General features: G+C 47.0%; 1 protein-coding gene across 2 annotated transcripts in view; it reads left to right on the top strand.

Moving 5' to 3' along the window:
• The first annotated feature begins 525 nt into the window (after window positions 1-525).
• Window positions 526-24,761, top strand: part of snap25 (synaptosome associated protein 25) — a 45,576-nt gene continuing 21,340 nt past the window's right edge. For both annotated transcript variants that reach the window (XM_033026247.1, XM_033026246.1), the window contains exons 1-3: window positions 526-664; window positions 3,829-3,870; window positions 20,343-20,391. In XM_033026247.1, the coding sequence (XP_032882138.1) occupies window positions 593-664; window positions 3,829-3,870; window positions 20,343-20,391 (163 nt within the window). In that variant the 5' untranslated portion in view covers window positions 526-592. The remainder of the gene's footprint in view (window positions 665-3,828; window positions 3,871-20,342; window positions 20,392-24,761) is intronic.

The following is a 24,761-nucleotide window of genomic DNA, read 5'->3' on the forward strand; positions in this document are numbered from 1 at the left end:
GGAAGGCAATGGAGGCTGATTCACTGGATGTTTTCAAGAGAGAATTAGATTTAGCTGTTAGGGTAATGGCTCTCCCGAGTTTCAAGAGCTCTCCCAAGTTTAAAAAAAAATCAAACTCGTGATAAGCACGGAGAATGAACGTAGCGGGTACGTCGGAGCTCGGGGACGTCTCTTAGCGCTAACGGCAGGTACTTGGGAAGACTCGCTAATGGCAGGTAAACTCGGGAAGACTCGTGAAGTTTTTTCAACATGTTGAAAAATGTCCACGAGAGCCCCAAGTACCGACGAGCGGCCATTACCGTAAATCTCCGAGTTCGATTCAGGGCAAACTCGGGAAAACTCTTTGAATGAACTCATACAGTGGGACAGGGGTTTAAAGGAATCAAGGGATATGGGGACATCGCTGGAACGGGTTACTGATTTTGGATGATCAGCCATGATCGTGTATTGAATGGCGGTGCTGGCTCGAAGGGCCAAATGGCCTACTCCTGCGTTTCTAATTCACCCGTCTATTTCATCACCAGGTGTAATCGCTACTGTTGTGTTGCATCTTGCTGGGGATTGTCACAGGCAAGTGTAGCGTTCCTTCACCATGGCTGACGATGCAGACATGCGCAATGAGCTGGAGAACATGCAACAGCGAGCTGACCAGGTAGCTGACGAGGTAAGTCACGTCGTGCAAAACCACCAAATCCCACCGCCTTTTGGTTTTCACCGCCGTCTCAACTCACTTCACCCGTCTGGCCCCGTCCACTGCCACCGAATCACTCACGTGTATATGTCTGGTTTGGCAAGTTCACCCAACAAATAGCTAACAACGGACTCTTTCCCTTATCATCGTTACTTTTTGGCATATCTTCCCATACATTGTTCTATCTCCCTCTACATTCATGTGTGGGAAGGAACTGCAGATGCTGGTTTAAACCGAAGATAGACACAAGAAGCTGGAGTAACTCAGCGGGACGGGCAGCATCTCTGGAGAGAAGGAATGGGTGACGATTCGGGTCGAGTCTGAAGAAGGGGCTTGAACCGAAATGTCACCCATTCCTCTCCAGAGATGCTGCCTGTCCCGCTGAGTTACTCCAGCTTTTTGTGTCTATCTTCTATATAAAGGTGTTGCCAGGAGGACCTGAGGTATAGGGAGAGGATGAACAGGCTCTGACTTTATTCCTTTGAAGCGCAGGAGACTGAGGGGTGATCTTATAGAGGTGTTCAGTTTTCATCATCCTGCTATAGAAAGGATGTCATTAAGCCAGAAAGAGTGCAGGCCGATCTATCTCTCCCTTTTAACCCCATTCTCCAGCCTTCTCCCCATAACGCCTGACACCTGTAATGATCAATAATCTATCTATCTCCGCCTTAAAATTATCCATTGGCTTGACCTCCACAGCCTTCTGCTTAGTGCAAGGTTGAACCACCAAAGCCTGATCAAGGATAGTCCGAGAGTCACCAATGATATCAAGTGCTGTTTAAAACTGAAGAGATCTTGGCAAGAGAAGGGTCCCGACCCCAAACGCACCTATACATGTTACCCAGAGATGCTGCATGATCTACTGAGTTACTCCAGTACTTTGTGTCTTTTTCTTGTGCAAAACCAGCATCTGCAGTTCCTTGCCTCCCCATTTTACTGCTCCTCAAGTTCTACCTACTTTGAACATGTTCCCTTCCTCTCTCCGAGGGGAATACTGTGAGGCCCCCTCTCATCGCTCCCCCTCTGTGATTCCTGCTGCTCCCCCGCTCCTTTGGAAGAAGGGTCCCGACCCGAAACTTCACCTAGCCATGTCCTCCAGAGATGCTGCCTGGCCCGCTGGGTTACTCCAGCACTTTATGTCTTTCTTAGATCTTGAAAAAACGCGGGTTACCTTTTGAAATAACAATGCCTTTATCTTGTTTAAGAAGGAACTGCAGATGCTGGAAAATCGAAGGTAGACAAAAGTGCTGGAGAAACACAACGGGTGCGGCAGCATATTCGAAGAAGGATTTTAGCCTGAAACGTTGCCTATTTCCTTCGCTCCATAGATGTTGCCGCACCTGCTGAGTTTCCCCAGCACTTTTGTCTACCTAATGCCTTTATCTTCTTTGGTTTTTAAGTTTATTTGTTGTTAACAATGATACGATCTCTGGGTAGCTGTAACCACTAGATTCATTATCAATGCAATAATGTTTCAAGAGAGTTTAATTGCCATTAAGCACCAACAATGATTTTTTTTTAACTTGCAGCAGCTTAATAGGCTTGTAAACACAATACACACAGATAATATATAATAATCAGAAGATGAAATAAATTAATAACCACAATACTAATGCTAAAAAACCCAGAGTCCTCAGTGCAAATGATGACAGTCCTAGCAAATGCATAGTTGAGCTTAGTGTTGTGTAGTGTTGAATAGCATAGAGTAGTGTAGTGTAGTGTAGTGTAGTGTAGTGTAGTGTAGTGTTCTAGAGCCTGATGGTTGTTGGGAAGAAGCTAGTGTTTCTTGGTTTCCTGGTCCTCCAAAAATATTCCAAATGGAATTTAAACTGTTGGTGGCGGAGGGTGGACTTAAGCAAAAATGGGTTATTGGGGGAAAAAGAGCTACATTAAATTTAGTTGCTACCTTATGAGCTACCTTAAATTTAGTTGTTAATAACAAACCAGGCGGTCACCGTTTTCAGGCTCCTGTACCTTCTTCCCGATGGCAGGAGTGAAATGAGTGTGTGGCCAGTTTGGTGTGTGGGTCTCTGGTGATGCTGGCTGCCTTTTTGAGGCAGCGACTCCTGTAGATCCCTTCGAGGGAGCGGTGGTCAGTACCTGTGATGGACCGGGCATCGTTCACCATTCCCAGTGATCTCCTTCATCCCTGGGCATTTACGTGGCTGCCACAACTTCATATTTGACATTTTTATTCTTGACTAACTCAGCTCTATTTCGAAGGGCTGTGACCGATTATTATTTGACAATAGGGTGAAAAAAATCACCTTTGCGTTGACTGGGCAGTGTGCAACAAAAGCTTTTCACTGTACCTCAGTACACGTGACAATAAACTAAACCTAACTGAAGGAAACTAAGCTAGACTAACAAAGTTACGCATTGGAATCTAAAATGGTGTTTGATCTGAAGAACTGGGCACTGAGGAAAGGGCAGAAGAAGATAATAATAATAATGGATGGGATTTATATAGCGCCTTTCTAATACTCAAGGCGCTTTACATCGCATTATTCATTCACTCCTCAGTCACACTCGGTGGTGGTAAGCTACTTCTGTAGCCACAGCTGCCCTGGGGCAGACTGACGGAAGCGTGGCTGCCAATCTGCGCCTACGGCCCCTCCGACCACCACCAATCACTCTCACACATTCACACACATTCACACACAGGCAAAGGTGGGTGAAGTGTCTTGCCCAAGGACATAACGACAGTATGCACTCCAAGCGGGATTCGAACCGGCTACCTTCCAGTTGCCAGCCGAACACTTAGCCCATTGTGCCATCTGGCGTCCCAAAATGTTCCTTACAAAGAGTTAGCACAAGAAGAACAGGCTGCACAGCCTCCATCGTTCTGTGATCCTATTTTTGTGTAGGAAAGAACTGCAGATGCTGGTTTAAATCAAAGGTAGACACAAAATGCTGAGGTAACTCAGCGGGACAGGCAGCATCTCTGGAGAGAAGGTCTGAAGATGGGTCTCGACCCGAAAAGTCACCCATTCCTTCTCTCCGGAGATGCTGCCTGTCCTGCTGAGTTACTCCAGTATTTTGTGTCCATCTTATGCTTTTTGTGGTCTAATTGGTGAACAGTCGAGGTGTTTTATCATAACTTCGGAACTGATTTCCTTTTTTCTTCTTGTTTGCAGTCATTGGAGAGTACCCGCCGCATGTTACAGCTCGTCGAAGAGGTAAGCACTTCATATTTGGAAGAGAACGACGTTAGTTTAGTTTAGAAATACAGCGTGGAAACAGGCCCTTCGGCCCGCCGAGTCCGTGCCGACCAGCATTCCCCGCACACTAACGTTATCCTACACACACTGGGGACAATTTGAATTCATAGCAAGCCAATTAACCTACAAACCTGTACGTCTTTGGAGTGTGGGAGGAAAGCCGAAGATCCCGTAGAAAACCCACGCAGGCCACGGGGGCGAACGTACAAACTCCGTAATGACAGCGCACGTAGTCGGGATCGAACCAGGTTTCCTGGAGCTGTCAGGCAGCAACTCTACCGCCCGACGGGTGTGGGTTACACCAAAGATAGGCACAAAATGCTGGAGTAATCAGCGGGTCAGGCAGTATTTCTGGAGGAAAGGAATCCTATGAGTTATGCCTATGGGTTATGTCTGGGTATATTTTGTTCCAATTCTTTAAAATGAAATGTTTTAAATGTTGATAAATATTAAAAAATAGAACAGAGATTACAGCACAGGAACTTCGGTACACAACTAACGTTTAACTAATCCCCTCCGCCTGCTGGTGATCCATATCCCTCTATCCCCTACACAAGATGAGGTTTCATCATTGTTCTTTAGTAAAAATGGCATCCCCCTGCTGTGATGGATGGGGCCCTCGCTCGCGTCTGCTCCGTGTCCCGTAGTTCATGTGTTCGTAAGTGATAGGAGTAGAATTAGGCCATTCGGCCCATCAAGTCTACTCTGCCATTCAATCATGGCAGATCTATCTCTCCCCCTCAACCCCATTCTCCTGCCTTCTCCCCATTACCCCTGACACCGGTACTAATCAACAAAATATCTATCTCTGCCTTAAAAACATCAGTTGACGATATCCACAGCCTTTTGTGGCAATGAATTTCACAGATTCACCACCCTCTGACTAAAGAAATTCCTCCTCATCTCCATATCCCTCCATCCCCTGCATATCCATGTGTCGATCTAAAAGCCTCTTAGCCGCCACTACTGTATCTGCCTCCACCACCACCCCCGGCAGCGCGTTCCAGGCACCCACCACCCTTACTTCGCTCATGTCCTTTAACCTTTCCCCTTCTGACCTTAAAGCTGTGCCCTCTAATCTTTGGTAATTCCACCGTGGGAGAACAGTTTTGACTGCCTTTCCTATCCACAATGAATAACTGTTCGTGAGTCTGCTCGACTTCAGCGGGAGCTTTTGATGGTTAGGATAACGCTGTGTATTTTTAGAATTGCAGCCACTCTTAAGTAATTAAATTAATTAGTGCAAATGTAGAGCAGCTGTCCCCTTTTGATCAGTCTGAAAATAAATATAGTTTTGAACAATTAATTAGTATGAGTGCGGATCCTTAGAATGGAACTGAAGAGTTGTTCAGATAGAGCTTTACAGGCCTATCGTTAGTGTTTAGTTTAGAGATACAGTGCGGAAACAGGCCCTTCGACCCACCGAGTCCGCACTGACCAGCGATCCCCGCACACTAAAGGGCCTGTCCCACTTACGCGACTTTTTCGGCGACTACCGGCACCCGTCAAAGGCGGCGAAAATTTTCAACGTGTTGAAAATCCAGCGGCGACCAGAAAGACGCTACGACTCTTTGGGCGACTGAAGAGACGACTCACGATCATACAGGCGACACCCTGGCGACATATCGCGGGGTGAAGCCTGTATGGTCGTGAGTAGTCGCCCAAAGAGTCGTACCTTGTTCTGGTTGCCGCTGGATTTTCAACATGTTGAACATGTTCGGTAACCTGTAAAGACCTATGACGGGTGCCGGCAGTCGCTGTAAAAGTCGCTTAAGTGGGACAGGTTCATAACACTATCCCACACAGACGGGGTAAAATTTATATTTATACCAAGCCAATTAACCTACAAACCTGCGCGTCTTTGGAGTGTGGGAGGAAACCGAAGATCCCGGAGAAAACCCACGCAGGTCACGGGGAGAACGTACAAACTCCGTACAGACAGCACCCGTAGTCGGGATCGAACCCGGGTCTCCGGCGCTGTGAGTACTGTAAGGCATCAACTCTACCGCTGCGCCACCGTGCCGCCCATTGATGTGCGATGTGAGAGACTAGAGGATGTCAGAGCTGTCTCCACATTTTATTCTTAAAGCGAGTCAGTCAGTGCAAGTCAGTAATGACATCAAAACACTTCAATTAACTTCATCACTAGCTCCAAGGAAACTCTGAAAATAGATTAGCCAGCTGTGTTCCAATATTACATTAGACGTCTTAAAGGAACAAGGCACGACGGCTAATAAAAATATCTGTCAACGAGGGACAGAGAAACCATCTCTGACAATGAACTGTGACTACTTTATATTCTTGGTTTAGTTTAGTTCAGTTTAGAGATACAGCGCGGAAACAGGCCCTTCGGCCCACCGAGTCCGCGCCGGCCAGCGATCCCCGCACACTAACACGATCCTACACACACTGGGGATGATTTACACATATACCAAGTATACAAACCCAAGCCAATTAACCTACAAACCTGCACGTCTTTGGAGTGTGGGAGGAAACCGAAGGTCTCGGTGAAAACCCGCGCAGGTCACGGGGAGAACGTACAAACTCCGTACAGACAGCATTCATGGTCGGAATCGAACCTGCGTCTCTGACGCTGCATTCGCTGTAAGGCAGCAACTCTACCGCTGTGCCACCGTGCCACCGTGCCGCCCGATGATGGAAGGTAAACGACATAGACATTCAGGGCTGAAGATAAACCGTTGCGATGACTTGAACACTGGCTAGGACTTGATTCCTTGGAGCGCAGGAGCCTGAGGGGTGACCTTACAGAGGTGTATCAAATCATGAGGGAAATTGATAGGGTGAATGCGCAGAGTCATTTTACTCTGGATAGTGCAATCAAGAACCAGAGGGCAGAGTTTAGTTTAGAGATACGGCGTGAAAACAGGTCCTTCAGCCCGCCAAGTCCACGCTGACCAGCAATCACCCCTAGGTACACTAGGATCAATTTACAATTTTTACCGAATCCCGATTCACCTACAAACCTGTAAGTCTTTGGAGTGTGGGAGGAAACCCACTCAGTTCACAGGGAGAACATACAAACTTCATTCGGACAGCACCCGTAGTCAGGATCGAACCTGCTTCACTGACGCTGTGAGGCAGCAACTCTTCTGGTGAGAGAGGCATGAATTAATAGGACCCTGAGGGGCAACTTTTTGAATGCACAGTCTTTTTTTCCCTGGGTAATGTCATCAAGACCCATAGGTTTAGGATGTTCCGTCTATCTAGAGGGGCAAGACTTAATAGAAAAATGAGGGGCAACTTTATCACTGGTTATGTGCAACGAGCTGCCAGAGGAGGTAGTTGAGGCAGGTTCGAAAACGGCATTTAAAAGACACCTGGACAGGTACATGGATAGGGAAGGTTTAGAAGAGGTTTTTTTTAGTCAGAGCTCCCGTGGATTTTGAAGCAACAGCAACAAAGAGAAGCAGGAGAAAACACTGATTGTCTTGAGCCCGAGGGGGAGGAGAGTTAGAAGTGAGTCAGAGGGGGAAAACAGTTTAAAACTTTGGTTTGTAAAGCGGTAAATTAGGCAATTTATCAGTCAATATAAGCACGACGGCTCTTTGGGAGCGGCCTTGTGAGGGAAGTGCCCTGTGAGAAAAGTGTGAGTCTTTGGCTCGAGAGTCTTTGGCTCGGAGGCTGAGGAGAGGAGGCTACGCAAAATGCTGGAGAGGGAGAGACGAAAGAAGGAGATGTCAGGCAAGCTGATTCAGTGTGATGCTTGCAGTATGTGGGAGGTCAAGGACATTGCTGGTGCCTCTGGCTGCTACAAATGTGTGAAGTGCATCCAGGTAGAGCTCCTGAAGGACCGTGTTGGGGAACTGGAGAAGCAAGTGGATGACCTCGGGTTCATCCGAGAAACGGAGTCGTTCCTCGACAAGTCCTACAGTAAGATAGTTACACCTAAGGTACCGGAAGAGAGAAAGTGGGTGACAGTGAGAAAGGGAGGGAAGCATGGAATGCCAACGTCCCCGGGTGTTGTACCTCTTGCGAACAGGTTCACCCACTTAGAAGCTGTCAGGACAGAAGTCGTTATCACACTGAGCGGCGGACTGGCTTGTGAAGCAAAAAGGGTTGTTGAGCTAAAACCAAATAGGCCAAAGCCAGGCAACGCCATTGTAGTGGGAGACTCCATTGTGAGAGGTACGGACAGGGGTTTCTGCGGCAACAGACGGGATGCGAGGATGGTGTGCTGCCTTCCTTGTGCCAGGATCCAGGATGTCAGGGACAGAGTGCAGAAAATCCTCAAGGGCGAAGGTGAACAGCCGGAAGTGGTAGTGCATGTCGGCACAAACGATGTCGGGAAGAAGGGGATGAATATTCTGCAGAGTTACTTTAGAGAGCTCGGAAAAACGCTGAAAAGCAGGACCTTCAGGGTTGTTATCTCCAGTTTGCTTCCAGTTCCTCGTGCTGGCTAGAGCAGGAACAGGGAGATACGGGACCTGAATGTGTGGCTGAGGTCCTGCACGGCAACATCAGAGCTGGTGAAAAATATTAGCAAAGTTTCATCATGGAATTCATTGCCACAGACGGCTGTGGAGGATGTCAATCGATATATTTAAGGCAGAGATAGACAGATTCTTGATTAGTACGGGTGTCAAAGAGTAAGGAGAGAAGGCAGGAGAATAGGGGTTAGGAGGGAAAGATAGATCAGCCATGATTGAATGGCAGAATAGACAATAGGTGCAGGAGTAGGCCATTCGGCCCTTCGAGCCAGCACCGCCATTCATTGTGATCATGGCTGATCATCCACAATCGTACCCCGTTCCTGCCTTCTCCCCATATCCCTTGACTCCACTATCTTTAAGAGCCCTATATAACTCTCTCTTGAAAGCATCCAGAGAATTGGCCTCCACTGCCTTCTGAGGCAGAGAATTCCACAGATTCACAACTCTCTGGGTGTAAAACATTTTCCTCATCTCCGTTCTAAATGGCCTACCCCTTATGGTGATAAGCATGAGGGGTAGGCCAGAATGGCCTCATGCTGCTCCTATGATTTATGAACTTATGAACTCATGAAGTAGGATCACACAGAAAACATTTGCTTCTCTGTCGTGATATTTTAATTTTAAAGCATTTCTACCACATCTTTCACCTTCTCTTTAGATTGCCTTAAAATATGGTGAGTGGTGAGGGGCGGCACGGTGGGGCAATGGTAGAGTCGCTGCCTCACAGCGCCAGAGACCCGGGTTCGATCCTGACTACGAATGCTGTCTGTACGGAGTTTGTACGTTCCGAGACCTGCGTGGGTTTTCTCCGGGTGCTCCGGTTTCCTTCCACACTCCAAAGTCACACAGCTTTATTGGTTAATTGACTTTGGGAAATGTTGTAAATTGTCTGAGAGTGTAGGATATTGGTGGACGCGGACTCGGTGGGCCGAAGGGCCTGTTTCCGTGCTGGATCTCCAAACTAAACTAAACTAAACTAAAGGTTTACTGATTACGGAGAGGGAAATGCTTTGAAATTTTAATTCTGTTGTAATGTAGGAAACATGCCAACTGAAACCACACGCAACAAGATTTAATAAACGGCAACATTGGTCAAATAATCGGCTTTACTAATACAGGGTGATGTATATTAGCCAGGGCACCACAGACAACTCCCCTGGTCTTCAGTACGTTGACTTGAGGATGCAGATGGTGCCCTGGTTTAACATCAAAGATGATCTTCTGGCAATGGGACGGCGAGGCTTGCATCTTCTAATAGGATGCATCTCAGCCTGGTTTGGCACCTACTCTGCTCATGACTGCTGGAATCAACCCACAGAGGAGCAGAAACACCGTGGGCGGCACGGTGGCGCAGCGGTAGAGTTGCTGCCTTACTGCGCTTGCAGCGCCAGAGACCCGGGTTCGATCCCGGCTACGAATGCTGTCTGACATGGACAACACACGCTGCCGCACTGGTGAGTAAGGCAAGGCAGCGCATTTGCCACCTCAGGCTAGCTGAGGAAATTCAGAATCTCTCTGAGGATCCTTCAGTGCTTCTACTCTGGGGCTGTAGAAAGCATCCACCCCCTCCCCCCCTCAAAGAAGGGTCCCGCCCCGAAACATCACCTATTCCTTTCTCCAGAGATGCTGCCTGACCCGCTGAGTTAAGGGCCTGTCCCACTTGGGCGTCATTTGCGCCTCACGCAGGCGGCGCGCGAGGATTTTGAGAATCCCCAAATCCTGGGACGCCACACGCTACCGCGCGTCACTGCCTATGCCACCACACCTCACCCCGCGCCATGCGTACGTAATGCACGCCATGCGCACGTCACGACGTGCGCATCGTGCATCGTGACGCAGAAATGATGTCGTGTAACTGGCGCGCAGATAACGCCCAAGTTTTGGAACGCAAAATTTTGGAAAGGCCCTAAAACCCCCACAATTAAAATGTGGATTATGGAAATGTCGGAGACCCTACACCTGGAAAGAATCAGACTTGGCTTAATGGACAAACAAGAACTTTTTGGTCTCCATTCATTGACTATTTGAAGGGGTAGATCGGCTCAGCACGGGAACCTAACTGAAGCTTGAACTCAGGATTAGATGAAAAGTTATACTTTATAATCCACGAACCCATCTCCAACGATGTATTATTAGTAAATCATTCCATTCTTTTTTTATCTTGACATTTGTGGGGTTTTTTTCTCTTTCTTTCTTACTCTCTATCTATAAAACTAGTAGCAGAATCAATCCCCAATTGATAATATTAATAATGTACGACTGATATACATGAAATGTTTTTATCATAATATGTGTTTGCTTCTAATAAAAATATTATATAAAAAAAAAGATAACGCCCGAGTGAGACAGGTCCTTTACTCCAGCACTTTGCGTCCTTCAAAGAAACCAGCATCTGCAGTCCATTCACTATTACATCTGAGATGAGCTTTGTTTATTATCACATGTACCGAGGTACAGTGAAAAACTTTTGTTGCGTGTTAACCAGTCAGCGGAAAGACAACACATGATTACAATCGAGCCATCTGCAGTGTGCAGTTACTTAATAACGGGAATAACATGAATATTGTTTTTAGTGCAAGTATCACCCGACCACAACCAGAGAGCAGTGTTGAACTACTATCTACCTCTTTGGTGACCCTCGGACTATCCTTGATCGGACTTTGCTGGCTTTACCTTGCACTCAACGTTATTCCCTTATCATGTACCTGTACATTGTATATGGCTCGATTGTAATCATGCATTGTCTTTCCTCTGCCTTGACAGACCGCAACAAATGTTTTTCACTGTACCTCGGTACACGTGGCAATAAACTGAACTGATAATGCCAGTAGAGTCTGATCAAAGATAGTCTTAAGAATGGCATCTGCTTCAGCTAAACGGTAGTGAAACATTGTAGAGTAACATCAGTCCCTGCTTGCTTAATAAAACAGGGCAGATTAGTGGGCTGCTTCATATATCCGCAGCGTGCTGACAAACAGGCAGCTAGACAAAGGAGCAAAACCTCACCAGTTCTTCATCAGCATCCTCTAGATTAGATATAAATGCAGTGGAACTACACAGGGCCTCATGAGAGGGATTTGTGAAAACAGATTAAGGATTCGATGAGGCCTGGATAAAAAAAAAGAATTATTGGGAGCAAGTGGTTTCATCTCTGGGATAATGAAGATTTCACTTCAGCTCAAATCCTTCACATGACTGTAATGCTACAGATAAAGTACGGGGGGAGGGGCGAGCAGGAGTGATAAATAGCCACGAATAAGCTTAGACGCACGCTGTCTTAAAGCAGAACGAACAAGTGGCTTGAATTTTACTATACATAATTACAGAAGAATTTTACATTAAGTGAGGTTAATAGATAGACACAGAATGCTGGAGTAGCTCAGTAGGTGAGGGCAGTATCTCTAGAGGGCAACAGAATGGGCGCAGCGTTAGAGGCCCTGGTTCGATACCGGCTACGGGTGCTGTCTGTACGGAGTTCGTACGTTCTACCCGTGTCTTGTGTAGGTTTTCCCCCGGGAGCTCCAGTTTGCTCCCACACGTACAGGTTTGTAGCTTAAATGGCCTTGATGAAATTGTAAATTGTCACTGGTGTGTGTAGGATAGTGTTAGTGAATGAACTCAGTGGGCCGAAGGGCCTGTAGCTGCACTGTATCTATACTGTATCTAAACTAAACTAAACTGAACTAATCAGGTTAAAAGGTAGACAAAAAATGCTGGAGAAACTCAGCGGGTGAGGCGGCAACAGGGAGAGAAGGAATAGGTGACGTTTCGGGTCGAGACCCTTCTTCAGACTGATGTCGTGGGGGGGAAGGGACAGGAAAAAGAAAGGAAGAGGCGGAGACAGTAGGCTTGTGGGAGAGCTGGGAAGGGGAGGGGAAGGAGGGAGAAAGCAAGGACTACCTGAAATTGGAGAAGTCAATGTTCATACCGCTGGGGTGTAAACTACCCAAGTGAAATATGAGGTGCTGTTCCTCCAATTCGCGCTGGGTTCGCTCCATAGATGCTGCCTCACCCGCTGAGTTTCTCCAGCATTTTTGTCTACCTTCGATTTTTCCAGCATCTGCAGTTCTTTCTTAATCAGGTCAAAACGTTACCCATTCCTTCTCTCCAGAGATGCTGCCTGTCCCGCTGAGTTACTCCAGCATTTTGTGTCTATCTTCAGTTTAAACATCTGCAGTTCCTTCCTACAAAGTGAGGATAATATATAAATAGCGGAGTCAGGGGATATGGGGAGAAGGCAGGAACGGGGTACTGATTGGGGATGATCAGCCATGATAATAATGAATGGCGGTGCTGGCTCGAAGGGCCGAATGGTCTATTCCTGCATCTATTGTCTATTGTCTATAACAGTGCAGATTCATGGAATCATAGTCACAAAGCATGCAAAAAGGCCCTTCGGCCCAACTTGCCCATGCTGACCAAGGTGTCCCATCTACACTAGTCCCACCTGCCTGTGTTTGGCCCATAATCTACAGTTCCATGTCTCTACTGTTCAGTTTACACTACACTTACCTGCAGGGGTGAAATCCCAGGAGGGGGGGGGAGCAGGAGGGACATGTCCCCCCTCTGTTTTGAGAGGTGGGGGACGATCCCCCCAAAGTTTTTGTGATCCGGATTTTAAAACCCGGTGAAATCTCCGCTTTCCGCGAGACAGTGGGGGTGGGACTGCCGATCGAGGGAGCCGATTGGACGAGAGGGACGTCGGTCAGCAGGCAATGGGGGCGGGACACGAATCAGCGCGATGATTGGAGGAGGGAGGAGTGGGGGGAGAGGGTGGGACTGAGGATAGAGCGCGGTGATTGGAGGAGGGAGACGTGGCACAGACCTGTGCCTCATCCACAGCCAGGATCGATCCCGGCTGGGTCTCCGGCGCTGTCCCGAGTGCCCCCCCCCCCCCCCAGCCCGGGGGTGGCCAGAGACGTCGGGAGTCAGACGGGAGCTGTACCCCCAGGCCCACAGCCAGCGCAGAGAAGCAGTGCTAAACCCAGCTCAACTCTGCCTGTTCCGCCAGGTTAACCTACAGCCCTGCCTTGTTCTCTTCTCCCCGCCCCCCACCCCCCATCAGTCTGAAGAAGGGTTTCGGCCCGAAACATTGCCTATTTCCTTCGCTCCATAGATGCTGCTGTACCCGCTGAGTTTCTCCAGCTTTTTTGTGTACCTTCGATTTTCCAGCATCTGCAGTTCCTTCTTAAACACTTGTACTATTTGATTTTTTGTTTGCGCATGTCAGGTTGATTGCATTAGTCGAAACAGGGTGGACCACGTGAAGATTACAATCTCCCATCCCGTCTTAATGACTGGGCTTACAAGATTCATTCTGTGAATTTCAAAGTTTGCAACAACAGGAAGATCAGGTTGATTAGTTGCATCTCTTGGGTTGATAGCTGAACCCTCAGCTGAGATGTCTGGATGTGAAATGATGGTAGCACTGGGAAGCAGCTGAACGATACATCATTGACGTAAATAAGAGATGCATTGTTTTTCTGTGGGAAGGAACGGCAGATGGTGGTTTAAACCCGAAGAAAGACATAGCAGGAGAAGGCCATTCGGCCCTTCGAGCCTGCACCGCCATTCAATATGATCATGGTTGATCATCCAACTCAGTATCCTGTACCTGCCTTCTCTCCATACCCCCTGATCCCTTTAGCCACAAGGGCCACATCTAACTCCCTCTTAAATATAGCCAATGAACTGGCCTCAACTATCTCTGTCCTTAAAGACTTCCCCCTTATCCTTAAACTGTGACCCCTTGTTCTGGACTTCCCCAACATCGGGAACAATCTTCCTGCATCTAGCCTGTCCAACCCCTTAAGAATTTTGTAAGGTTCTATAAGATCCCCCCTCAATCTTCTAAATTCTAGCGAGTACAAGCCGAGTCTATCCAGTCTTTCTTCATATGAAAATCCTGACATCCCAGGAATCAGTCTGGTGAGCCTTCTCTGCACTCCCTCTATGGCAAGAATGTCTTTCCTGAGATTAGGAGACCAAAACTGTACGCAATACTCCAGGTGTGGTCTCACCAAGACCCTGTACAACTGCAGTAGAACCTCCCTGCTCCTATACTCAAATCCTTTTGCTATGAATGCTAACATACCATTCGCTGCTATGAATGCTAACATACCACTCGCAGATACAGATATTTTTGTGTCTCGATCTGAAACGTCACCTATTCTTTTTCTCCAAAGATGCAGCCTGACCCACTGAGTTACCCCAGAACTGTGTGCCTATTTCCCGAGTAATATACTTGGTTATCTCTTATTATACCTGGCTCGGAGGTGCAGCGGTAGGGTTGCTGCCTTACAGCGCCAGAGACCCGGGTTCGATCCTGACTACGGGTGCTGTCTGTATGGAGTTTGTACGTTCTCCCCGTGACCTGCGTGGGTTTTCTCCAAGAACTTTGGTTTGCTCCCACACTCCAAAGATGTACAGGTTTGTAGGTTAATTGGCTTGGTAAATATATAAAAAAGATGTCCCTAGTGGAGGATAATGTTAATAATAATAATAATAATGGATGGGATTTATATAGAGCCTTTCTAATACTCAAGGCGCTTTACATCGCATTATTCATTCACTCCTCAGTCACACTCGGTGGTGGTAAGCTACTTCTGTAGCCACAGCTGCCCTGGGGCAGACTGACGGAAGCGTGGCTGCCAATCTGCGCCTACGGCCCCTACGGCCCCTCCGACCACAACCAATCACTCACACACATTCACACGCAGGCAAAGGTGGGTGAAGTGTCTTGCCCAAGGACAGAACGACAGTATGCACTCCCAGCGGGATTCGAACCGGCTACCTTCCGGTTGCCAGCCGAACACTTAGCCCATTGTGCCATCTGTCGTTAATGTGCGGGGATAGCAGATCCGTGCGGACTCGTTGGGCCGAAGGGCCTGTTTCCTCGCTGCATCTCTAAACTAAACTAAAAGTCCACTGTCAAATGGTGCACAGTTTTATGGACTAAATTAAGTTCAATTAAATTTATCCTGCCCCTCCAATCTCCCAACTATTCTTCCTCCTATGCCTGCAATCAGCTCTGAACTGAAACGTCACCTATTCATTTATCACCAGAGATGCTGCCCGACCCGCTGAGCTACACTAGCATTTTGTGTCTATCTTTGATGTTTTTTCTGTGTCGTTTTTCAAACTTCTAATTCTGTCACCGGAATCGACTTAATTATTATATTGTCATTGCTTTGAATTTGATTAACGATTCATAATGGTTCATGTTCATAAGACACAGGAGCAGAATTGGGCCATTCGGCCCGTCGAGTCTACTCCGCCATTCAATCATGGCTGACCTATCTTTCTCTCTCAACCCCATTCTCCTGCCTTCTCCCCGTAACCCCTGACACCCGTACTAAGCAAGAATCTATCTATCTCTGCTTATTCATTAAAAAATACCCTCAAAATACCCCAAAACCTGCCCTTCACAGCCGTCAGCAACATTCCTGGATTATTATTTTCCCAAATTATTTATTAAGGAGTTTGAAAATGTAATTACACAGCAAGGTTCAATTTTTAAAAGCACAAATTAGGACCCAGAGCTCTTTTGTTTGGATGTTTTAATATCTCGATACCAGGGTGTGATTGGGACAATTTGCCCAAGTAGCCATGACCATGTTCATCTGCGCTTCCTTGGAGCAATTAGTGGCAATACAGTGGCGCAACTGGTAGAGCCGCTGCCTCACAGCACCAGGGGACCCTGGTTCAATCCTGACCTCGGCTGCTGTCTGCGTGTGTAGAGTTTGCACGTTCTCCCTGTTTCCTCCGGGTGCTCCGTTTTTTTCCCCGTATCCCAAAGACGTGTTAATTGGCCCTCTGTAAATTGCCCCAAGTGTGTAGGGAGTGGATGAGAAAGTGGGATGACATGTGAACCAGAACAGGCTTCACAGACAAGGATCCAATACATCCTTGGTCGCCTAATTATAGGAAGGATGTCAACAAAATAGAGAGAGTACAGAGGAGTTTTACTAGAATGTTGCCTGGGTTTCAGCAACTAAGTTACAGAGAAAGGTTGAACAAGTTAGGGCTTTATTCTTTGGAGCGCAGAAGGTTAAGGGGGGACTTGATAGAGGTTTTTAAAATGATGAGAGGGATAGACAGAGTTGACGTGGAAAAGCTTTTCCCACTGAGAGTAGGGAAGATTCAAACAAGGGGACATGACTTGAGAATTAAGGGACTGAAGTTTAGGGGTAACATGAGGGGGAACTTCTTTACTCAGAGAGTGGTGGCTGTGTGGAATGAGCTTCCAGTGAAGGTGGTGGAGGCAGGTTCGTTTTTATCATTTAAAAATAAATTGGATAGTTATATGGATGGGAAAGGAATGGAGGGTTATGGTCTGAGCGCAGGTATATGGGACTAGGGGAGAATATGTGTTCGGCACGGACTAGAAGGGTCGAGATGGCCTGTTTCCGTGCTGTAATTGTTATATGGTTATATGGTTATCCTTCCATTGACTCCATTTACACCTCACGCTGCCTCGGCAAGGCCAGCAGCATCATCAAGGACCTGTCTCACCCTCTCACGTCAGGCAAGAGGTACAGAAACGTGAAAACGCACACCTCCAGATTCAGGGTCAGTTTCTTCCCAGCTGTTATCAGGCAACTGAACCATCCTACCACAACCAGAGAGCAGTGCTGAACTACTATCCACCTCATTGTAGTCCCTCGGGCTATCTTGAATCGGATTTTATTGAACTTTATCTTGCACTAAACATTATTCCCTTCCTCATTTATCTGTACACTGTTGGTGGGACGTTGTAATCATGTATCATCTTTCCACTGACTGGTTAGCACGCAACAAAAGCTTTTCACTGTACCTTGGTACACGCAACGACGAATAAACTAAAATAAACTAAACTAAAGGTTGTAGATTAATTGGCTTCTGCAAATTGTAAATTGTCCATAGTGTTCGAGATGATCGCAGGGGGGCGCGGACTCGGTGGGCCGAAGGGCCTGCTTCCACGCTGCAATCTCTGAAGTCTAAAGTCGAAACCGATGAAGAACCACACGATTACTGGAAGGGTGTGAAACAGCCCGGCGGGTTGTCAGACACATCATCTGTTCGCACGTTAAAATGCCAAGCGTCGCGCGGAGAATCTGCATCTCTGTCACTTATTGAAGGCAAACCTGCACGCCAATGATTTATGACTGAGATATACTGTAGGAGGGAAGGTGGCAGACGCAGAAAGATGTAACGTGTTTGAAGTCTCAAGCTGGTGGGGAAGCGAGTGGGAATCTCGTGTGGGGGAGCAGGAGGTGGGATGTGGAGACTGATGCAGTTGGATTGTATGAAAAAAAAGTGCATAAATATATATACACAAGTATATAAAACCATGAGAGTGTTTAAAATCATGAGATGCATAGATAGGGTAGATGCACAGAGTCTCTTGCCCAGAGTAGGGGAATCGAGGACCAGAGGACATAAGTGAAGGGCAAAAGATTTAATAGGAAGCTGAGGGGTGACCTTTTCACACAGAGGGTGGTGGGTGTATGGAACAAGCTGCCAGAGGAGGTAGTTGAGGCTGGGACTATCCCAATGTTTAAGAAACAGTTAGACAGGTACACGGATAGGACAGGTTTGGAGGGATATGGGCCAAATGCAGGCAGGTGGGATTGGTGTAGATGGGACATGTTGGTCGGTGTGGGCAAGTTGGGCCGAAGGGCCTGTTTACACGCTGTATGATTCTATGATTCTAAGATTACATCCCATGGGCTCAAAGTACAAAATCAGCGCAGTGCAATCCAGGGTTCCAACCCAATACCAGGCCTCACACAGGTCACGGGGAGAACGTACAAACTCCGTACAGACAGCACCTGTAGTCGGGATCGAACCCGGGTCTCTGGCGCTGTAAGGCAGCAACTCTACCGCTGCACCATCATGACCGCCCTTCTGCTGCTAGAACGTATGAACCTTAGAACAGGAAAGGGGTTTTATTTGTGGAGAGACACAAGGAACTGCAGATGCTGGAATCTTGAGCAAAACTCAGTGCTGTTGGAACTCAACGGTTGAGGCGGCATCTTAGTTTGAAGGAGTTTAGAGACGCAACGTGGAAACAGGCTGTTTAAGAAGGAACTGCAGATGCTGGAAAATCGAAGGTACTCAAAAAAGCTGGAGAAACTCAGCGGGTGCAGCAGCATCTATGGAGCGAAGGAATAGGCAACGATTTGGGCCGAAACCCTTCTTCAGATTTTCGTGTTCGTTTTCTAGTATCTTTGGACAGGATAAACTACATAGTAATAATAATAATGGATGGGATTTATATAGCGCCTTTCTAATACTCAAGGCGCTTTACATCGCATTATTCATTCACTCCTCAGTCACACTCGGTGGTGGTAAGCTACTTCTGTAGCCACAGCTGCCCTGGGGCAGACTGACGGAAGCGTGGCTGCCAATCTGCGCCTACGGCCCCTCCGACCACCACCAATCACTCACACACATTCACACACAGGCAAAGGTGGGTGAAGTGTCTTGCCCAAGGACACAACGACAGTATGCACTCCAAGCGGGATTCAAACCGGCTACCTTCCGGTTGCCAGCCGAACACTTAGCCCATTGTGCCATCTGTCGTCCCATACATACACAACATCTCCCTGTGCAGCGCAGGAGTAACGGGTCATCCCGCCCCACACAGTCCACCAAACATCACACAGGCCCTCCGACCCAACAAATCCACGCTGACCAGCGATGGCCCCATTCTCCGGCCCTCGAGGGGATGAGCAGGGGCTGGGCTGGGCGACCTCCCTCAACCTGCAAATGAACAATGGCCCTGTAGTCAAGGATGATTCTTGTCGCAGTGCTAGACAATGCCTACAGGAAGGAGGGATAGGAATAAAATTGGTTGAAAATGAAAGTGGAGGCGGAATGTAATTAATACCCCAAAAGATGGTGATAATGAAACAGCTATAGATAGATCTATTAAAGCTTTTCCAACTTCCAGTGCTTTACTGTTCATGAATAATATGTAGGAGGTACTTACTGCTTAATAATATTAACAGATTAAATATGACACTGGATCGAGTGGATTGGAAAGGGGGTTAAGACAAATTGATTGAATTCAAAAGAATCTTTCGACCAACTAATTGAATGAAGGTTACATTGTGGCCGATGTTCACAAATGCATGAGTTCTTCCACTTGAAGTGAGTAGCGAATGTGTGCCCTGATGAATAGATGGCACTGAGCAGGACTGGAACGGATAGCATTTTGGCTGAAATTTAATGAGCGATTGTTAAGGAACAAGTTAACGAGAAGCTTTTACATATGAAATCAATTCTCGCTCGTATCTGCGATGAGATAATGTCCAATATCAACATTGCGAGTAGATGTGGCATGTTGCGAAAATGACGCCCAAGTGGGACAAGCCCTTTACTCAGCGGGTCAGGCAGCATCACTGGAGAACATAGATAGGGGACGTTTCGGGTCATTTCAGGCCATTCGGCCCAACAAATCCAATCTGCCATTCAATCATGGCTGATCTATCTTTCCCTCTCAACTTCTCCCCACACCCATACTTCTACAGTATCTATCTCCACCTTAAAAATACCCATTGACTTGGCCTGCATTGCCGTCTATGGCTTGTAAATACACATGGAAATGCATAGAATAGTAGACAATAGGTGCAGGAGTAGGTATCAATTGAAGGACTGAGATGAGGAGAAATGTTTTCACCAAGAGAGAGTTGTGAGTCTGTGGAATTCTCTGCCTCAGAGGGCAGTGGAGGCCAATTCTCTGGATGCTTTCAAGAGAGAGCTAGATAAAGATAAGGGATATGGGGAGAAGGCAGGAACGGGGTACTGATTGTGGATGATCACCCATGATCACAGTGAATGGCGGTGCTGGCTCGAAGGGCCGAATGGCCTACTCCTGCACCTATCGTCTATTGTCTATCTTATTTATGGCACTCCTTTGATACAACTTTTCACACGATTTTCCGACTGATTTTTCTCTCCTTTCCTCTTCCTCCTTCTGACCACGTTGACTAGAGTAAGGATGCTGGAATCAAGACTCTGGTCATGTTGGATGAACAAGGAGGTAAGATCAGGACATTTCAATTTGTCCTTTGAAATTTTAACTTACAAACGTTTGTTTAATAAGTGATTATTTTTTCAGAAATCAGAATTTTTAGAAATATATTCAGAAAATATTTTCAGATATTTCCACTAGTGGGTGAGTCTAGGACTGGAGGTCAAAGCCTCATAATTAAAGGATGTTTTTTAGGAAGGAGATGAGGAGAAATTTATTTTGTCAGAGGGTGGTGAATCTGTGGAATTCTTTGCCAAGAGGCCAAGTCTGTGGATATTTGTAAGACAGAGATTGATAGATTCTTGACTAGTACGGGTGTCAGAGGTTATGGGGGGAAGTTAGGAGAATGGGGTTAGGAGGGAGAGATAGATCAGCCATCAGTGAATGGCGGAGTAGACTTGATGGGCTGAATGGCCTAATTCTGCTCCTATCACTTATGATCTTATATACATTTTCAGAAATATCACTTTTCAGAAATAAGATTTTCAATTTTTATTTTACTTTTAATTTTATATAATAATTTTCAGAAACATACATTTTCAGAAATAAAATGTTGAGTTTTTATTTTAAAATAAAATGTTTCAAACTTGTTCAATGTGATAAGTTTTCAGAAATAGAATTTTCATAAACAAATTTTCAGAAATGATAAGAGTATTGATGTTCTCAAGTGACAGACTATTTGGAGGGTGGATGATTTTAAATCCTTGGATTTTTTTAGTTGAATACTAACACTCGAAAGTCAAAGTTTGCTGACTTCACTTCCAAACCGTGAAGACACGAGGCCCATTAACAAACTGTTTAAGAAAGAACTGCAGATGCCGGAAAAATCGAAGGTAGACAAAAAAGCTGGAGAAACTCAGCGGGTGAGGCAGCATCTATGGAGCGAAGGAATAGGTGACGTTTTGAGTCAAGACCCTTCTTCAGTCTGAAGAAGGGCCTCGACCCGAAAGGTCGCCTATTCCTTCCTTACATAGATGCTGACTCACCCGCTGAGTTTCTCCAGCTTTTTGGTCTACCTATAACAAATTGTTTTTTGATGAAAGTTATTTAACAGTATATTGCTGGTTATTCTGTTCAAAAAAGCTGCTGTGAAGATTGTCTTACTCATGTGAACTAACTTCTGCAGATAGAAATGTTTCTTTGTTTTGTTGATTTCTCCTGATTTTTTCTCCCCGCTAAACTTGCTAAGGCTGAACAGGAAGACCCGTGTGCAGGGTTATCTAATGCTATTTGGTCGGTACAAGAAGAGAGGGAAAAGGGTCCCCCCCCCCCCCTCCTTGAGAAACCTTAAACATTTCAGGCCATAGAGACTTGCCAAGAGAAAATCGTCTCAGTACACACATCTTTCCCAGTCATTCTAAGACGCCGAGCAACAAATGGGCGGCAGGGTGGTGCAGCGGTAGAGTTGCTTCCCTACAGCGCCAGAGACCCGGGTTCGAACGTCTACTTGTCTGCTCTAGTTCCCTCCTGCCTGTGGATGGCCCATATCCCTCAAATCATATACTGTCCATGTACCTGTCCAAATGCTTCCTAAACATTGCGATAGTACCTACCTCCTCTGGCAGCTCGCTCCGTAAACCCACCATTCTTTGTGTAAAAAAGATACCCCTCAGCTTCCTACTAAATTCTCCCCCCCCCATCTCGTCTTAAACCTATGTCCTCTGGTTCACAATTCCCTTACTCCGCATAAAAGTCACTGTGTAAAAGACTCCGTGTATCTACCCGATCTATTCCTCTCACATAGAAACATAGAAAATAGGTGCAGGAGTAGGCCATTCGGCCCTTCGAGCCTGCACTGCCATTCAATATGATCATGGCTGATCATCCAACTCAGTATCCTGTACCTGCCTTCTCTCCATACCCCCTGATCCCTTTAGCCACAAGGGCCATATCTAACTCCCTCTTAAATATAGCCAATGAACTGGCCTCAACTACCTTCTGTGGCAGAGAATTCCAGAGATTCACCACTCTCTTTGTGAAAATAGTTTTTCTCATCTCGGTCCTAAAAGATTTCCCCCTTATTCTTAAACTGTGACCCCTAGTTCTGGACTTCCCCAACATCGGGAACAATCTTCCTGCATCTAGCCTGTCCAACCCCTTAAGAATTTTGTAAGTCTCTATAAGATCCCCCCTCAATCTTCTAAATTCACGATCTTATACACCTCGATAAGATCACCCCTCATTCCTCCTGCGCTCCAAGGAATAAAGTCCTAGCCTGCTCAACCTCTCCCGAGAACTCGGGCCCTCGAGTTCTGGCGACATCCTCGAAAATCTTCTCTGCACCCATTCCAGCTTGACAACGCCTTTCCTACAAGCTGGTGAGCAAACAGCTGGGAAGTAACTGTACGGTACTGAGACACTGCTAAGAAAATCTGAAAATGATACGTTTCGATTTTCTCGCTAATCAAATACCTAGCATTTCCGTTTATTTTCACGGGCTGTCCTAATATTTCACTCCTGTACAGAAGGCTCCTGAATTCTTGACTCCCCGGACTCAATGGCTCCAAATGTTAAATGCGTCTGTGAAACTGCGACACCTCACCCTCCAGGAATATCAATAAGGATGTAAATTTAGAGGTGCTGATGGCACCCTTGACTCACATCGGGCAAAATGTGCCAAGTAAATTGTAAAGTAATGCGCAAAGTAAGAGTATTTTATGGCCAACGACACCGTTAAATAATTCCATGAAAGGACACAAGGATGCTGGAGTAGATCAATTGGTCAGGCAGCATCTCTGGAGGACATGGATGGGTGACGTTTAGGATCGAGACCCTTCTTCGGACTCCAAGAACTGGAGGGCCTGAAGACCTTCCTGGTGGGAGATGGACGTGTAGAGGGAGGTATAGTTAGGCGGTTATGGTGGCGCAGCGGTAGAGTTGCTGCCTTACAGCGAATGCAGCGCCATAGACCCGGGTTCGATCCCGACTACGGGTGCTGTCAGTACGGAGTTTGTACGTTCTCCCCGTGATCTGCGTGGGTTTTCTCCGAGATCTTCAGTTTCCTCCCACACTCCAAAGTTTGTAGGTTAATTGGCTTGGTAAATGTGAAAATTGTCCCTAGTGGGTGCAGGATAGTGCTAATGTGCGGGGATCGCTGGTCGGCGCGGACCCGGTGGGCCGAAGGGCCTGTTTCCGTGCAGTATCTCTAAACTAAACTAAACTAAACTAAATTAAAAAGGGACTGGACTTCCATGGTAAAGATGAGATAAGAGTCAAGAGTGTTTTATTGTCAAATGTCCCAAAACACAACAATGAAATTCTTACTTGACAAATGGGGGCCTAGAAATTGGAAGTTATTGAAGAGTTGAAAGAAGAAGTGTGAGGTGTCACAGATGTAGGTTGGAAGGAAGACAGACACAAAATGCTGGAGGAACTCAGTGGGACAGGCAGCATCTCTGGAGAGAAGGAATGGGTGACGTTTCGGGTGGAGACCCTTCTTCAGACTGATGTCAGGGGAGGGGGGCGAGACAAAGATAGAATGTAGTCGGAGACAGTAAGACTGGCGGGAGAACTTGGAAGGGGGAGGGGATGGAGAGAGAGGGGCAGCAAGGGCTACTTGAAGGTTGGAAGGGGCAGGACAAAGGGGGATAGGATGGAACCAAGGTAGGTGGAGATGAGTTCAGTGGGGCAGGAGCAGGCAGAAACAATGGGTCTGCCAGGGCAGATTGTAGACTTTGGGGCAGAGATAGAGACAGGCGGTGCGGGGCTGGGGAACGATAAGGTTGGTGGCTTTGGAGGTCATAGTGTCATAGAGAGTGATACAGTGTGGAAACAGGCCCTTCGGCCCAACTTGCCCACACCGGCCAACAGGTCCCAGCTACACTAGTCCCACCTGCCTGCGCTTAGTCCATATCGCTTCAAACCTGTCCTATCCATGTACCTGTCCAACTGTTTCTTAAACGTTGGGATAGTCCCTGCCTCAACTACCTCCTCTGGCAGCTTGTTCCATACACCTACCACCCTTTGTGTGAAAAAGTTACCCCTCGGATTCCTATTAAATCTTTTCCCCTTTACCTTGAACCTATGTCCTCTGCTCCTCGATTCACCAATTCCTCCGTCTATGCCGCATCTGCTCCCAGGATGAGGTGTTCCACACCAGGGCATCACAAATGTCCTCCATCTTCAGGGATCGGGAGTTCCCCTCCCCTACTATAGATGAGGCTCGCACCAGGGTCTCCTCCATACCCCGTAACACTGCTCTCTCTCCCCATCCCCCACTCGCAACAAGGGCAGAGTCCCCCTGGTCCTCACCTTTCACCCCACTAGCTGGCACATACAACAGATAGTCCTCCGTCAGTTTCGCCACCTCCAACGTGACCCCACCACTCGCCACATCTTCCCATCTCCCCCCCTGTCTGCCTTCCGCAAAGACCGCTCCC

The sequence above is a fragment of the Amblyraja radiata genome, chromosome 8, assembly GCF_010909765.2.
Source record: "Amblyraja radiata isolate CabotCenter1 chromosome 8, sAmbRad1.1.pri, whole genome shotgun sequence".
In the NCBI taxonomy this organism is placed as follows: Eukaryota; Metazoa; Chordata; class Chondrichthyes; order Rajiformes; family Rajidae; genus Amblyraja; species Amblyraja radiata.